The sequence below is a fragment of the Amblyraja radiata genome, chromosome 3, assembly GCF_010909765.2.
Source record: "Amblyraja radiata isolate CabotCenter1 chromosome 3, sAmbRad1.1.pri, whole genome shotgun sequence".
In the NCBI taxonomy this organism is placed as follows: domain Eukaryota; kingdom Metazoa; phylum Chordata; class Chondrichthyes; order Rajiformes; family Rajidae; genus Amblyraja; species Amblyraja radiata.
In genome coordinates this window covers 71083762-71101301 of record NC_045958.1, presented here as the reverse complement: position 1 = coordinate 71101301, position 17540 = coordinate 71083762, and the positions used below count along the sequence as shown (strand labels likewise).

Sequence of the window (17540 nt, the reverse complement as noted above, 5' to 3'; positions counted from 1 at the left end):
ATGGCAATATTAATTCCAATTGTCATTCTGGATGGCATTGTTTGTGCATGACAAATCTGCATTTTCAGAGAATCACAAAAAGCTTTTGGTGATCTTTAGTTGCTACAGATAGGTTTTGCTTTAATGATCTATCTCTTCTTAATAATTGCATGCAATAAATCAGATGTTCTTAAAATATTTAGCAATAACAATGTATATCTTGGTTGCAATTTAAGAAAACATCTACACTGCATTTAGAAATTTGCTAAATGCCGTTTTGTAAAATTGTAGCACAATTAAAGTTCAAATCAAAATGGCTGCCGATAGGTTTTGCTAGTCTGCAAATGGTATCAAATGGGGTTTGTCTTTGATTGAGTAGGTGGGCATAACTTTTTGATTTGTACTAGCTGATTTACCTAATTTGATAATTGACATTTATTTGCATTTATGTAAACAAGCCTCAACCCATCTTGACATGGTATCTTTAAATTTACCATTCATAATGTTAATATGAATGCACTGGTATAATATCTCTATTTCTTGCATTTAGGAGTAGTTCAGAGCACTTGCAAAACAAACTATAAAAATGCATTTGCCATTAGAGATCAGTTTTTCAGAAAACAACCAAATGTTCAAATAAAAATTTCTAAAAATGATAATGCAGAAGTGAGAAATATACATCAATTTATTTCAGTATTAACATGACAATTAGAATTACAGATAGAAAAACAATCTTGTTGTTCTGTCAGGAAGCTGCATCGACTGCTTGAATTTCCCAGGTATCAGTTTAAAAACATTTTAGTAGTCCAAGATAATCTCCAGCTCTGACTGGTACCATTAGCATTTCAACTATTTTTCATACATTTTTGAGTGTTCTCCCTCTGTGTATTTTTGCAGGACACAAGCTGCTGCCACTGCCAGCATATCTTGTCTTGATTGGCTAAAACATATTTTAGGAGGCAGGACGCTTGTAATTTATAATAAGGGTTTCTTGGCTCTAGTAAACATAATTGGTTTAAAGATAAAGATATGGGAGATGGTGTAAACAGATTTTGCAAACTCCCAAAACCCAACCTGCAAACTGCTTGGCCCATTTCTGGGCATTTCCAGTCAATAATTCTGATGTGATTTCTACATCTTATGTGCTGCATTGCAATACTGCCAATTAATCCATGTTGTTTGCGGATGCCATTTTAGGTTTCTGTGGCCTCCGATCACACACGTCCAGTTATTTAGCTGTTCCACTCCCACACCCATAGTACCACCTCCGCCAGTCCGTAAATCAAGTGAACATCCTAATTTTTCAATCCCTACTCTCTCTTGGTAAGACGCCAGTCTTCAGCATGAAAAGGAAAAGGTATTTTTGCAAAGGAACAGATACAGCAATGAACTTTGCAGCAGTAGAGTTGTGGAGTGATTAATTGCATATCATGCAACAACTTGCTCTGAGGAGGCAAATTTCTAATCCATTAATCTTAACTGAGCACCTAATGTGTACCCTCTTTGTTGTATAATTCTTTCTCTGATTAAAAAGAATGCTTCATAATTCTAACACCTACTTTCTATACTATTCAATTTTTAACCCCTCATATTGCACATGCAAAAATAACACCATGTTAGCTAATGTGTTAAATTAGCTAATGTGTTAAATTCTTCTATTAAATGTGTTAACATTATATTGTTAATGAATTGAATAAAAATAGCTGTTTGACCAATTTTTCCTCAAGGTGTGCTTTTGCCAACGCAATGCTTTATGTTTGGTTAATCAGCACAGGGTTAGATATTGGGTACAACCTCATGCTTCAGATTAATTTAGAATGCCTTTATAGCTTAACATTGTATTCTATTTAGGTGTCCTAGTAAGTCAACCAGATTGTTCACCTTGCATGACTTGATTGTGCTGCAAATTGTAAGTGCTCATGGACACACATTCTCAGTTTGAAAATGGTAGCTGATAAAGATACTTCATTTATAATCTTTGCGATGATTACCAAGCCAGCTAGGATTGTTCCATGAAATTTAATGTGTAAATATAAAAGCTGCCAGCATTTTCCAGTACTTTGTTTTGTCTTTTCCTGGTAAATTGCTCATGAATTAAATTTAAGGATTTGAAACCAAAATGTGTTCATTTTTTTTAAATAAAGGGACCGAGGTCCAAGGGCTAAGGTCTGTGGAGTTTACAAAGGTAAGTTGCTCTTTTAACATTTCAAAAACAAACTATTGAGAACCATTTGTATTTTAGAAATACAAAACATTGCATGGCTTACATGCCAATGCCTCTACTTCCTTAGAAGGCTACGGAAGTTTGGCTTGTCCCCTACAACTCTCACCAACTTCTAGAGATGCACCATAGAAAGTATTTTATCAGTATGCATCACAGCTTGGTTTGGGAAACCTCCATCCAAGACCGCAAGAAGTTGCGCGAATTGTGGACGCAGCCCAAACCATTACACAAACCAACCTCCCTTCCATTGACTCCATGTATACCTCACACTGCCTAGGCAAGGCCAGCAGCATAACCAAGGACGAGTCGCACCCTGGACACTCCCTCTTCTCCCCTCCCCACATCGGACAAAAGATATAGAAGTGTGAAAACGCACACCTCCAGATTCACACCCCAGCTGTTATCAGGCAACTGAATCAACCTACCACAACCAGAGAGCAGTCCTGAACTACTATCTACTTCATTGGTGACCCTCGGACTATCCTTGATCGGACTTTGCTGGCTTTACCTTCCACTAAAAGTTCCCTTATCACTGTAAATGGCTCGATTGTAATCATGTATTGTCTTTCCACTGGCTGGATAGCATGCAACAAAAACCTTTTCACTGTACCTCTGTACACGTGACAATAAACTAAACTGTACATTTGGCTTACATTTGTAACTTTGTCAAATCCATCCATACATTGTAGTGTCATCAAGTTGATACATTCCATGTAGGAAGCATCGATGCCACTCGTGGCCCCTTTGAAGCAATGTACCCTTAAAGTATTTGATAAAGTTTCAGCTTGGTTCAACACTTGTTTAAATTGCATGACACAGGATGATTTTTTATTCCTACATAATTTTGTTTCTTCCAATTTATAGTTCTTGTGATGTTGGTAATTATAGGGTCCTACAGATTCATTGGGAATCAGCATTGCAGGAGGAGTGGGTAGCCCACTTGGAGATGTTCCCATTTTTATTGCAATGATGCAGCCAAACGGAGTGGCAGCCCAGACCCAGAAACTGCGGGTAAGTTAGTAGGTTTAGTTTATGGGCATTAAAGTACCATGAATTATAAAGTCTTTTCCAAAAGGTGTTTTATTTGTTTTTCTCATTTCCCATATGAAAATCTATACAAAATATTTCCATAAAGAAATACCTTGCTTGTTTTTAGCTTTTGTCAGTTAACATGTAAATTAATTGGAATATTGTTGAAATGCAGTATTACATGTAGAATCTTACTTGTATCTGTTCATACTTTGTAACTTTGTTGGCGCGCTTTGGGTATGTAAAGAATTTCACTGACTTGTCACATGACAATAAAGCATTCATTCGTTCATTAATTCATCCATTCATACATTAATTTAACAAACTCATAGTATGGTCCCTGAGTGTGACATCTTCCTGCTTATTTTACGGTTTTTTTCTCTGTGCAAATGGGCAGTTTTCATTGTTTTGTTTCTGTACATAGTGCTTAATTTTCAGCTTTTTTTTAGCTGTGTTGCTGAGATAAATTTAAATGTATCGTTGCAAACGTTGAGCTACACAAAGCTGCCAAAAATGTATGATTTGTCAGCGTTGACAATTTGCTAGGAATGAATGGATGAAGTTTACCTCCAGAAAAATATCTTGCTTTGTCCGAGCAATGATCCTCTTTAATGCTGCTGTTCCACTCACCCGGGGGTGTTATAAATTAAAACGAGTCATGGCTGAGACTTGGACCACCAATTGCACTAAAAGCGGACATACAAGATAATCACCCGTTAGTCAGCATTTGTTATAATGTGGTTCAACTCAGGCACCGTACAAAGCCTTACTCTAAAGGAGTAAAAAATGGGTGTATTTCCAGTTGGTTGGCTTTACCTTACATAATATGTAACTTTAGTAGCAAAGTATAACTTTATACTCTAAAAGGCTTGTTTAAAAAACTGATTCAGCAACTAATTTGTAATCCCCTTTTTTTAAATTATAGGTTGGAGATAGGATCATTAGCATTTGTGGAAAATCTACGAGGGTTGTGACCCATTCCCAGGCAGTCAACTTGCTGAAAAGTGCTTCAGGACGTATTGAGTTACAGGTAAATTAAAAATAAATATGTACGCTGTGATTTTGATTAACATTGGCTTGATACTTATTCGGAAATTCCGGTGGTTCCAATGTTGTATGACTGGAATGTTCGCTGGTGAGTGCTGCAAAATTCTAGATTTCCCCATAAATGTGAAAGTCAGAAACTCTTATCAATAACTTTCCAAGTGTCCATTTCAAGTCCATTTTCCAAGCGTGATCTTGCAACAATACCCCAACGTAAAATCTGTCCACTGAACCTGCACACACTTCAACGTGCTAGGAACAGTGTCAATTAATTTCAGTGGAGAGAAGCATTTGCATGGGCACTAGGAAAATAGTGTATTCGATATTTTTGACAATTGAGCTCCGTTAAAAAGTTTTTTCTAAATATAATTTTGAATGTTCTTGTTTAATTGGCAACTGCTTGAATACCACGGACAATCAGAAATATTTATCATTTTTGACAACTGACTAACCCTAGGGTATAGCTTGGCCACCTGTCAAAGCTTTTTCTCTAATTTGAAGGCAGGGCTTATTGTACTCAAAGGTTTCAACGGTCTTTTATTATCACGTGTACCAATTAAGGTACAGTGATATGCGAATTACCATACAGCCAAACTAAAAAAGCAACAAGACACACAACTACATAAAGGTTAACATAAACATCCACCACAACGGATTCCCCACGTTCCTCACTGTGATGGAAGGCAATAAAGTCTAATCTTCTCCTCTCATTTTTCTTCCGCGGTCGGGGAACCATCATCAAACTACCATCAATCGGGGTGATGGAAGCTCCCGCAGCCCGAGGTCAAAGCACCCGCGTCGGGGCGATCGAAGCTCCCACGTCGGGGTGGTCGAAGCTCCTGCGACTTGGAGTTCCCAAAGTCGGTCTCTTAAGCAGAGACCGCGGGCTCCACAATGTTAAAGTCCGCAGGCTCCCGTGGTGGAGCTCAAGAGGTCGATCCCTGGCAAAGGGACCGCGGGCTCCACGATGTTAAAGTCCCGTAGGTTCCCGCAGTGGAGCTCTCGATGTCGGTCTCCTGCAAAGGCCGCCAACTCCTCGATGTTAAGCCGCAGTGCGGACGGAGATACGATACGGAAAAAACTTGCATCTCCTTCGACGTAAGAGATTAGAAAAGGATTCCCCCAACCCCCTCCCCCACCCCCCACGTAAAACAAGCATAAGAACACTAAAAACATACATTTAACACATACTAAAAAAACAACGAAGAAGAAAGGGACAGACAGACTGTTGGTGAGGCAGCCATTGCTGGCGCCACCCAGTGTTAAGCATGTTCTTGGCATTGAGGTACTTAGCAATTAGTTAACAGTTATTTATTTCACATTGTTTAGCCTTTCCTAGCCACCCACCTACATCACATGCAAAAATTCCATATGAACATTTTTATTCCTTATCTCAAATTTTTGGGTAGAGATTTGTGAATTCCATAAGGGTGGATCTCCATTACCAAACTGCCATAACATAGGGTTTGTTGTATAGCATAAGATTACACAAGGCACTGTATAAAACTTTGATTGTTCATAGGTTGTTGCAGGTGGTGATGTTAGCGTGATAACAAATCAGCAGCAGGAACACGCAGCAACTACCCTTTCCCTGTCAGGGCTGACAGCAAGTAGCATCCTTCATGATGATCTAGCGTAAGTATTTTCTTAAAATATGATGCAACTATTGTTCAAAACCTGAAACATGGAACTGGTACAACAAGCAGTCCTTCTCAAAATCAAAGTGATTGGAGTTGAAGAAGAAGTTGAACGAAGAAGGTTCTTGGCTCTGAAACGTCGCCCCACTCCTTTTCTCCATAGATGCTGCCTCACCCGCTGAGTTTCTCCAGCATTTTTTGTCTACAGTAGAACGTGTAGAACCTGGGTGTCATGGTACACCAGTCATTGAAAGTAGGCATGCAGGTGCAGCAGGCAGTGAAGAAAGCGAATGGTATGTTAGCATTCATATCAAAAGGATTTGAGTATAGGAGCAGGGAGGTTCTACTGCAGTTGTACAGGGTCTTGGTGAGACCACACCTGGAGTTTTGTGTACAGTTTTGGTCTCCAAATCTGAGGAAGGACATTCTTGCCATAGAGGGGGTGCAGAGAAGGTTCACCAGACTGATTCCTGGGATGTCAGGACTTTCATATGAAGAAAGACTGGATAGACTCGGCTTGTACTCGCTAGAATTTAGGAGATTGAGGGGGGATCTTATAGAAACTTACAAAATTCTTAAGGGGTTGGACAGGCTAGATGCAGGAAGATTGTTCCCGATGTTGGGGAAGTCCAGGACAAGGGGTCACAGCTTAAGGATAGAGGGGAAATCCTTTAGGACCGAGATGAGAAAAACATTTTTCACACAGAGAGTGGTGAATCTCTGGAACTCTCTGCCACAGAGGGTAGTTGAGGCCAGTTCATTGGCTATATTTAAGAGGAGTTAGATGTGGCCCTTGTGGCTAAAGGGCTCAGGGGGTATGGAAAGAAGGCAGGTACAGGATACTGAGTTGGATGATCAGCCATGATCATATTGAATTGCGGTGCAGGCTCGAAGGGCCGAATGGCCTACTCCTGCACCTAATTTCTATGTTTCTATGAATGAAAGAGTTCAACCAGGTGAATGGATGTGTTGGTTGGGTCAGGTGGAGGTGGAAAAAGTTAAGCCCTGTTCAAGGGATAATGAACAGCTTGACCATTAAGCTATGGGAGAAACAACATGGAAGATTGGCATTTTCAAAACATCACGATTGAAGATATGCTGTAGCAGTGAACATTCACAACTATGAGCATTCTAGGTCTTTGATCAGATGGTTAGGAAAACGTATTTTCTTGAAGAAACAGATGATAGGGAAAAAAAAGCATGGTCATAGCGTAACAGCATGGAAACAGGCCCTTTGACCCAACTCTTTTGGTGCCAACCAAAATGCACCATCTCTGCCAGTCCTATTTGCTGTCATTTGGCTCATATGGCTCATATTCCTATCAAACATTTCCTATCGATGTAGCTGTTTAATATCTTTTAAATGTTATTACACCTGCATCGACTATTTCCTCTGGTAGCTTGTTCAATATACTCACCACCCGCTGTGTGAAAAAGTTCCTTAGGTTCTTATTAAATCTTTCTCCTCTCATCTTAAACCTATGTCCCCTAGTTTTTGATTCCCCTACCCTGGGAAAAAGACTGTGCTTTCATCCTATCTATTCCCTTCATGATTTTATGCACTTCAATAAGTGTACCCCTCAACCTCCAGAGCCCCAAAGAATAAAGTGCTAGCCTGCTCAACCTCTCCCTGTAGCTCAGATACTTGAGTACTGGTGACATTCTCGTCAATTTTCTCTGCACTCTTTCTAACTTAATGGCATATTTGCTGTAAAAGCAAAACAAAATGTTTACAAGTCACAAGTTGGGACTCAGCTCAAGAATCTGCAACGATCTGAGGGTAAGGAGGTTTAGCAAGATAAATGCCATGGTAGAGGGACTTCCGCTGAATGTAGGGATTGCAGAAGCTGGGACATTCTTGACATAACACCAGTCAGCAAAGGTTCTAATAAGGGCATTTCAAGAAGAGCTTTGAGAGGGTTTTTGGAATGGAACTATTTCCTGTCAAATTGGTTGTTGGAGGTCATAAATTAGGAATGCACTACCTGAAGAAATGATAGAATTGTATTCTCTCAGAATTTTTGAAAGATCGATGGAAATGAAGCATGATTTTAATTATGAGGAAGATGCTGGAGTATGGAATTAAGTTGCACAGGCCAGCTTAAGTAACAATCACCAATCCTTTCCTTTCAACTGGAAGTGGCCGCTTGTATTCCAATTGGTAATGGTGCCATTATCTCATCTGTAGCATCTGTGGACAAATGTCCGTGCAATACTTAACATCATTGTTTGCATTATTCTTCAGGCCTCCACAATATAAGACAATTACTTTAGACAGAGGTGCTGATGGTCTTGGTTTTAGCATTGTTGGTGGATATGGTAGCCCTCATGGAGATCTGCCTATTTATGTTAAAACAGTCTTTGCAAAGGTAAGCATTCAGCAGAAGTGTCCAGTGTTCTCATGCATAGATGCTATGGTGTTTTTCCAATATAGTTTCAAAGGCATGTTAAACTAAGCAAGCCATTATACTGGAAAATGTTGCTCTTTCAGACTATTTAAATATACCAGCCGAATTACCTGTTAACCAGAATGGGGCTAATTTTACATTTCATTTCAGACATGTTGGCTGCTGGGGATGATGGGGAGGGAGATGCCGAGGGTAATTGGTTAGGTACACTGGTTCCTGCCACCAATCACTTGCATGTAGTGGAAAGTAAGAGTCTAGAGGTGAGCCAAGGATGGCATGCACTACCCATGTGATCAAATAACTCAAGTGGCTTAGTGATGAAGAGGATCTTGAAGTCATATTTAAGCTCTCCAGCACCCACAGAACCTGATGAAAGACAAAGGACGTGTGTAGGAAAGAACGGCATATGCTGGTTTAAATCGAAGGTAGACACAAAATGTTGGAGTAACTCAGCGGGACAGGCAGCATCTCTGGAGAGAAGGAATGGGTGACGTTTCAGGTCGGGACCCTTCTTCAGACCTGAAACGTCACCCATTCCTTCTCTCCAGAGATGATGCCTGTCCCGCTGAATTACTCCAGCATTTTGTGTCTACCTCCGAAAGACAAAGAAAGTCTGGGAAAGGTTGACCTTAGACAAAAATCTGTACATATTCCAGAAATGTGAAGAGGTATGGCACTTGCAAATATGTGGGGAATTGTAACCATTAAACACTATATTGTATGTCCAATAATAAAACGGAAAATTAAATAGATGCAACATTAGACACATAATCAGGCAGATGCATTCTGGTTTCCATGCACACAAATTGCAGAATTAGAGTAACATCAATATAAACAGATCTAATGGAAGGATATTGTGACTTTTAGGGAGCAGCTGCAGAAGATGGCCGCCTGAAACGTGGTGACCAAATCATTGCTGTCAATGGGCAACATCTAGAAGGTGTTACACATGAAGAAGCTGTCGGTATTCTGAAGCGTACAAAGGGGACGGTTACACTAACAGTACTCTCCTAATCGGAGCTTTACGATAAAACCTGTGAATGATTTATGTTGATTTAATGGACAAGACAGTAATAGAGGATCGTTTAGTGAATAATTCCACTAATTTAACAGAGAATGCATTTGAATGTACATCTGAGTTTTTTTGTTAATGAAAAATACAGTATTCTTGAACCTATGAAAAAAAATATTAAATTTGAAATTGATAAAAAGAAGTGGAAATGAAAGAAATTAAGCATAGCTAACACATAATGTTAAATTTATGCATCATGTTCTTGAGATTTATTGCAGAAGATAACAAAGCTATCTTCCTTCCAAAAGCAACCTATTTACAATACTTTTAAAATGTGTTATTTGCTCTGAAGTTGATAATCTGGCTTTGTATTATTAAACAAGTCAAAAGTAGTACTGTTACCTTTATTTCTGTATTTTTCTTTGTAAATGATTCTCAGTGGAAGGAGCCACAGCAGCAACATCAGCCCAGGAGGGTTTAGAACAACAATTAAGTAAATAGCTAATTATTTTGTTTTTGAAGGATAAAAATGAAACCTCGGTAAAAAAAATACTCTTAGGATGTGTAGTTGTGAAAATTACATTTATCTAAATATTGTATTTGTATGTTGGTATCCAGACCCAATTCTGGGAAATATGAAGTAACAATGTCCAAATCTGCTGCTGTTCAAGTAAAGTGAGTAGCTGCTGCAATGCTTTGGGCATTACACAGTATTGAACTTATCAGTTCAGATAGAAATAAATATTCTGTTCTGTGAAGTTAGCTTTTGTCTTCAACTGTAGGAGGTAGCCCGCAAAGTGCATCGTGCCCTCTTTTTTAAAACACATGCAGTATTAATCCTTTTAATTTTAATGGAATGAAAATTGGGCAGATTCCATGAGAGCCATTCCACTTTTCCGAATTACCACCCAAAGTGGTCAAACTCAATCCCTGTGAATTTAACTCAAATATATTGCTGCTTTTACATAACAACCATTTAAAGTTATTTTTATTTTATGTTCAAGGGCATTGTTTCGTTGATTCACTAATTGTGAGCAAGAATTGCCAGTAAATTAGTCAATGACACTTGTGTAGGAGCATACTACCATTGTATGATATTTAGTTTTGATATCCTGTGTACTGCTGAACTTTAGTGTGTAAAATCTTTTGAAAACATCTATTTTTTGACTTTAGTTTACAATTGTTTTAATAGTAACTAATTTTTATAACTGTAGAGACAGTTTTAAAATCTAAAAAATGGATTTTGTCATTGATATCTACTTTTCTTAATGTGAATGTAAAAGCAATAAACCATTACAAAATTGCTCATTATCGTTAAAACATGTTGCGTTGAATGTCTGCTGAAATAATTCATATTTCATTATTTATTTCCTGATGCCCTAATTTTTCACCTTTTTCCTTGCCTGAACAATTAATTCCACCTGTTCCATCGCCCCGAGCTACTCAGATCACTGTAATTTACAGCCAAGAGCACACTTAGCTTAGTGTTTAAGTATTATGCAATGTAAGCAAGGATGGGGAATGATTCAACTTGCACATGGGATGTGTAGAGAAAAGCAATTTAGTAAGCTTTCACTGCAAACAACTTAAAAATAAATACTAAGACACACAGAAGTGAATGTAAAGACCTTTAACAGCGAGAAATACATTTACCTGTAACACACTGCTCGTGTGTTGCTAGTTAGACAGGGCCGAATAGCATCATTCAGCTCCTATATCTTAAGGGTGTCAAAGATTACGGTGAGAAGGCAGGCAAATGGGGTTGAGAGGGAAAAATAGATCAGCCATGATCGAATGGCAGTGTGGACTCAATTTGGCCGAATGGCCTAATTCTACTCCTTTATCTTATGGGCTAAATTTATTACAAATCCAATGATACAGTGGCCTACATGAAGACCAGATATGACCTTGGTAAGGCCATCCAAAAGGGACTTCTGCTCCAAACTGGAGGACGAGACAGATGTTCGGCAGCTGTGGCAGGGTCTGAATGCAATCACCTCCTACAAAGCAAAACCAGGAGGCAGCTCGAATGCCGGTGTAACATCACTCCCTGACGAGCTCAATGCGTTTTACGCACGCTTTGACAGGGAGAATACTGATGTGCCTTCCCGATCCCCCATTCGCTGTGATGGCATTTCAGTCTCAGTCACAGAGGCCGATGTCAGGAAATCCTTCAGAGGGGTGAACCCCCGAAAAGCACCTGGACCTGATGGTATACCCGGTCGTGTTCTAAAAACCAGTGCGGACCAACTGGCGGGAGTTTATAACGGACATTTTCAACCTCTCACTTCTGAGGTCTGAGGTCCCCACCGGCTTTAAAAGGGCATCAATTATACCGGTGCCCAAGAAGAGTAAGGTGACGTGCCTCAATGACTATCGACCAGTGGCACTATCGCCGGTGGTGATGAAGTGCTTTGAGAGGTTGATTATGGAGCAGATCAACTCCTACCTCGACAAAAACCTGGACCCTCTGCAGTTCGCGTACCGCCACAACAGATCAATGGTGGATGCGATCTCGCTGGCCCTCCACTCCGCACTGGACCACTTGGACAACAAAAACTCATATGTCAGGCTGTTATTCATTGATTACAGCTCGGCATTTAACACAATCATCCCCTCCAAACTGGTTACCAAACTCGCAGAACTGGGTCTCTGCGCATCCCTCTGCAACTGGATCCTCGACTTCCTCGTCCACAGACCACAGTCTGTTCGTATTGGTGGAAATGTGTCAGCCTCGATAACAATCAGCACGGGAGCACCTCAAGGCTGCGTGCTCAGCCCCCTGCTGTACTCACTCTGTACCCATGACTGCGTAGCGAACCACAGTGCGAACTCCATCATCAAGTTCGCTGACGACACCACTATTGTGGGACGTATCACTGATGGGGATGAGTCAGAGTACAGAAGAGAGATCGAGCAACTGTCCATATGGTGCCAGCGCAATAACCTGGCCCTCAACACCGAGCAAAACCAAGGAACTGATTGTGGACTTTGGAAGGAGTAGAAGGGGGACCCACAGCCCCATTTATATCAACGGGTCGATGGTTGAAAGGGTCAAGAACTTCAAATTCCTGGGCGTGCACATCTCTGAAGATCTTTCCTGGTCCGAGAACACTAACGCAATTATCAAAAAAGCTCATCAGCGCCTCTACTTCCTGAGAAGATTACGGAGAGTCGGATTGTCAAGGAAGACTCTCTCTAACTTCTACAGGTGCACAGTCGAGAGCATGCTGACCGGTTGCATCGTGGCTTGGTTCGGCAATTTGAGCGCCCTGGAGAGGAAAAGACTACAAAAAGTAGTAAACACTGCCCAGTCCATCATCGGCTCTGACCTTCCATAGAGGGGATTCATCGCAGTCGCTGCCGCAAAAAGGCTGGCAGTATCATCAAAGACCCACACCATCCTGGCCACACACTCATCTCCCTGCTACCTTCAGGTAGAAGGTACAGGAGCCTGAAGACTGCAACAACCAGGTTCAGGAATAGCTACTTCCCCTCAGCCATCAGGCTATTAAACCTGGCTCGGACAAAACTCTGATTATTAAGAACCACTTTCTGTTATTTGCACTCTACCAGTTTATTTATTCATGTGTGTATATAATTATATCATGGTATATGGACACATTTATCAGTTTTGTAGTAAATGCCTACTATTTTCTGTGTGCTTAAGCAAAGCAAGAATTTCATTGTCCTATACAGGGACACATGACAATAAACTCACTTGAACTTGAACTTGAACACAAAGCTTTCTGGAAGCGAGGTGATGAAAAAGTAAATCCAGAAAGAAGAATGGAAAATCTGAAGAAGGATCCAGACCAGAAATGTCACGCATCGTTTTCCTCCAGAGATGCTGCTTAACCAACTGAATTACTCCAGCACTTATTGTCCATCTTAAGAAGAATGGACTGTTGATCAAACTGCAGGAATTAGTGTATTATGATGAAACAAGGAACTGCAGATGCTTGAACAGTCTGAAGAAGGGTCCTGACCCAAAACATCTCCTATCCATGTTTTCCTGAGATACTGCCTGACCAGCTGAGCTACTCCAGCACTGTGTCTTCGAGTGTATTATGATGTCGTCCACAAGAGCACAGAACCTGGAATGTTAATGGAATAGACAAACTCCTGGATCTGTAAAGTTGCCACAAGCATAGAATTCTGACCTTGACATTTCTTTCAAACTGTGCTCCTGCTATGGATGACGTAGAGAGCAAAAAAACAATTCCTCAGCTAAAATCGTTAATTAAAAGGCTTTTAAATGCAATTAGAACCATGTAAATATATAGGGTGGCAATCCTGATGCCACTCAAATACCACTTGTTTTATGAAATGACCATTGAAGTTTGAGTGTTTAACATTAATGTTACCAAATTTCAACCTCTGCCCACTGGCTTCGAAGTTCAGTCAAGCTGGGAAAAGTGCTAGACTATAATACTAAACAAATACCAGTTTGTTCTGATGCCGCAGTGCACTCGAGATTTGAGCATGCGTCTTCATTAACATGGTTTGGCTAGCAAGCCAATGCTGGTTTCATTCTTTTGTTTACATTAAACCAATTCCAACAACACTTGAGAAACACAACACCATCCAGAGCAAAGCAGCTTTTAATTGATATGCCCTCCACAACCATAAGCATAACACTCCTTCCAACTGTTGTGGATGTCATATACAAACTGCTGTGGCAACTTACTGCACAACTGGCAGTTCAACCACCTGGAAGGACAAGGGCAACAGCAAGAGAGCCCCACCCCCAGAAGGGGCCTCTGCAAGTTGCACACGATCCTTACCTGGAAACATATCATAACCTCAATGGTTCTTGATTGTCATGTATGAACAGCTCAGTGCAATTATTTTGCACAACCACAAATGCAGTCACCACAATGTTGGCCTGTTTAAATCATAGAACGCTTACCTAGTTGAGAAGATGGCCTCAGAAGGGGCAAATGGACTTTAATCTTGTAAGTTATCCATTTAGAGAGGCCCATTAAACAATAACTGTTAGGACCTAGGAACAGAGGGACCTTGGTGTGCATGTCCCGAGACTCTTTGAAGGTATGGAGGACACTTATGTTCATTAGCTGGGGCACCGAACAAAGAGCAAGTCATAGTACAACTATAAAACATTCATTAAACTATGGATGGAGAACTAGATATAATTCTGGTTGCCACACAATAGGATGATATTATATTAGAGAGGGTGCAAAGGAGATAACCAAGCTGAAATGTTTCAGAGACTGAGTTTGTTTTCTGTGGATCACAGAATGCACAGGTGAACACAGGGTATAGGTAGGATAGATATAAACTTTTTCCCATAGCAAACTTGTGCCCACTGACCATAGATGAGAGGCAAGAGTTTCTGTTCTACCTCGTGTATTTGAGGCATGGAACACAGTGTTTTGAGAGTGTGGTGCAGAGAGGCGTGGCAGCCTCAGCGGTGGCAGCGGTGAAAACTCGCGACGATGGGGCCTCGGCGGTGGTGAAGCCTCGCGGTGGTGGCGATGCTTCGTGGCGTTGGGGGAACTGTTGGGGAGGACAATGGCGGCCCAGCATGGAGGAACTGTTGGGAGGAAGGGGGTGGACAAAAGGGGGAGCCGGCGTGCTTTGTAACTGTCAGCGTCATAGGTGGCTGCTGTTTGTATACATTATGTATGCAAGCAAAGAATCTCACTGCCTAGTCACATGTGACAATAAAGTATTCCTAGTCCTATCCTCCATGCATTTAGATGAACACTTGAAAAACCAAGGCATGGAAGAGCTGCTGGATTAGTACAGTTGGGTCCCTGATGGCCAGCACAGGCAATGGACCAAAGGGTTTGATGATTATAACTATCTGGAAGTACTTGTTCAGGAAAGACCACTTATGTTCCCCACCCTCACCATCTCAGAACGTTAAAAATGGGCCAGAAGTCAAGAGTCAAGAGAGTTTTATTGTCATGTGTCCCAGATAGGACACATGACAACAATTCATGCTTGCTGCAGCACAACAGAATATGTAAACATAATACAGAACAGGAGATATAAGTTCAGAGTGTCTATAGACCATATATATATATATATACGCAATAAATAAACAGATAAAGTGCAATATAATAATAGACTGTTATTGTTCAGAGCATGTTTGATCTCGTGTTTAATAGCCTAATGGCTGTGGGGAAGAAGCTGTTCCTGAACTTGAATGTTACAGATTTCAAGCTCCTGTACTTTTTTCCCGATGGCAATGGAGAGATAAGTGTGTGGCCAGGATGGTGTGGGTCTTTGATGATGTTGGCAGCTTTTTTGAGGCAGCGACTGCGATAGATCCCTTCGATGGTGGGGAGGTCAGAGCCGATGATGGACTGGGCAGTGGTCACAACTTTCTGTATTCTTTTCCGCTCCTGGACGTTCAATTAGCCGAACCAAGCCACGATGCAACTGGTCAGTATGCTCCCTACTGTGCACCTGTAGTAGTTCGAGAGAGTCCTCCTTGACATACTGACTCTAATCTTCTCAGGAAGTAGAGGCGTTGATGTGCCTTCTTTATAATTGCATCAGTGTGCTGGGACCAGGAAAGATCTTCGGAAATATGCACGCCCAGGAAATTTAAGTTTTTAACCCTTTCCACTGGTGGGTGAGTCTAGGACCAAAGGCCATAACCTCAGAATGAAAGGCCATACCTTTAGAAAGGAGATGATAATGAATTTCTTTAGTCAGAGGGTGGTGAATCTTGAATTAATTGCCACAGACATATGTAGAGGCCATGTCAATGGTTATTTTTAAGGCAGAGATTTACAGATTTTTGATTACTATGGGAGTCAGCAGTTATGGGGAGCATGCAGAAGAATGGGGTTGAGAGGGAAAGATAGATCACCCATGATTGAAAGGCGGAATAGACTTGATGAGCAGAATGGCCTTATTCTGCTCCTAGAACCTATGAAATGAGATCTGCAGGTGCTTTGGCCATCATGATCTTCACACACAATTTTCACATATAAAGAGTGGTAACTTTGTTGATAAACAGGTCAGGTTGCACCTGTGGGGAGCTACATCGGTAGAATCCTTCACTTCAAGAATGTCACTTGTCACATTGAGTCAGTATGCCCAAGCAGCCTTCTCATTACTCAAGAAGGCAATAAATATTGTGTGCAGGCCCTTCCAAGGGAAATTCCAACGTAGTAATGGGCTACAAACTAGTTTGCATAGCATATATCAATCGTAATGTCTTGTAACCATGAGCAAGCCCAGCAGATCAGAACCACATAACTTTGCTGTCAAATGCAGACTTGCTGAGGCATAGCTCGGTGGCTAGACGACTTGGCAGAACTCAATTACCTCTTTTTAGAATCACATTACAACTTCTTGCATGAAAATGATTCCAAGTTCTGTTAATTTAAAATTTCAAAAATAAATTTGATCATATTTTTGCATCGAATTCCTGCACAGAAACTATTCTGACCATCATTATCAAAACATGGAATTGAGTATTCATTTGAATGGTGCATTGATGCCGTTGCTCTTCCATTCGAAATCTGGTTTCTTGTACCTAGTTCACACAGAGCATTAGATTCATCAATTGATGTTCATGTTTGGCAGGACAATGCCAAATGAATGCTATTCAAGGAGTAACATAACCAAATTCCGAACCTATGTGTACACACACACACACACTGGTCAATTCATTTTTACACGGATCATAATCTACAATTTTGTCATCACAAGACCAAACAAGTTGAGACCCAAATCTCAAAAGACATGGTTTCACATGTTGCAATCCAACAAACATCTCATCAAAAGCATGCTGTGTTTTTGTATTGCAATGTAAATCAGTGGGGTTAAATTGTTTGAAAGCTTCACTTGAGTTTTTGCACTAGGGGGCAGCCTTACATTAATTAGCAATTCCAGATGTAAAAAAACTTGGTTTCAATGCAGCACATGGCTTTGTTAAACTACAGATGCAATTGGCAAATCTCACTGTGTTCAGTTTTGTGCAGAAACAGTTGTCTACATTTCCCCTTTATTACTGTAGAATGCTTGATCCCAAGTTAAATGGAATTAAATCAGAAACAAATGACCCAGGCATGCAGTTTAAAAACCTAAGGATAAATTATTTTCATTGCTCCTGATGAGTTTCATGTACCAACGTCATTAAGTGTTTAAATGGTTTTTCCATCATTGAAAGCAAGGCAAAAAAAGGACATAACTTTGCGAGTTTGCAGATGATACTAAAGTGG

At 40.6% G+C, this 17540-nt stretch overlaps 1 protein-coding gene across 12 annotated transcripts in view; it reads left to right on the top strand.

Moving 5' to 3' along the window:
* Positions 1-10639, top strand: part of mpdz (multiple PDZ domain crumbs cell polarity complex component) — a 171451-nt gene extending 160812 nt beyond the window's left edge. For all 12 annotated transcript variants that reach the window (XM_033018014.1, XM_033018012.1, XM_033018007.1 and 9 more), the window contains 6 exons: positions 2124-2164; positions 3092-3214; positions 4158-4262; positions 5799-5911; positions 8159-8282; positions 9189-10639. In XM_033018014.1, coding sequence (XP_032873905.1) covers positions 2124-2164; positions 3092-3214; positions 4158-4262; positions 5799-5911; positions 8159-8282; positions 9189-9335 — 653 coding nt within the window. In that variant the 3' untranslated portion in view covers positions 9336-10639. The remainder of the gene's footprint in view (positions 1-2123; positions 2165-3091; positions 3215-4157; positions 4263-5798; positions 5912-8158; positions 8283-9188) is intronic.
* The last annotated feature ends 6901 nt before the right edge of the window (positions 10640-17540 follow it).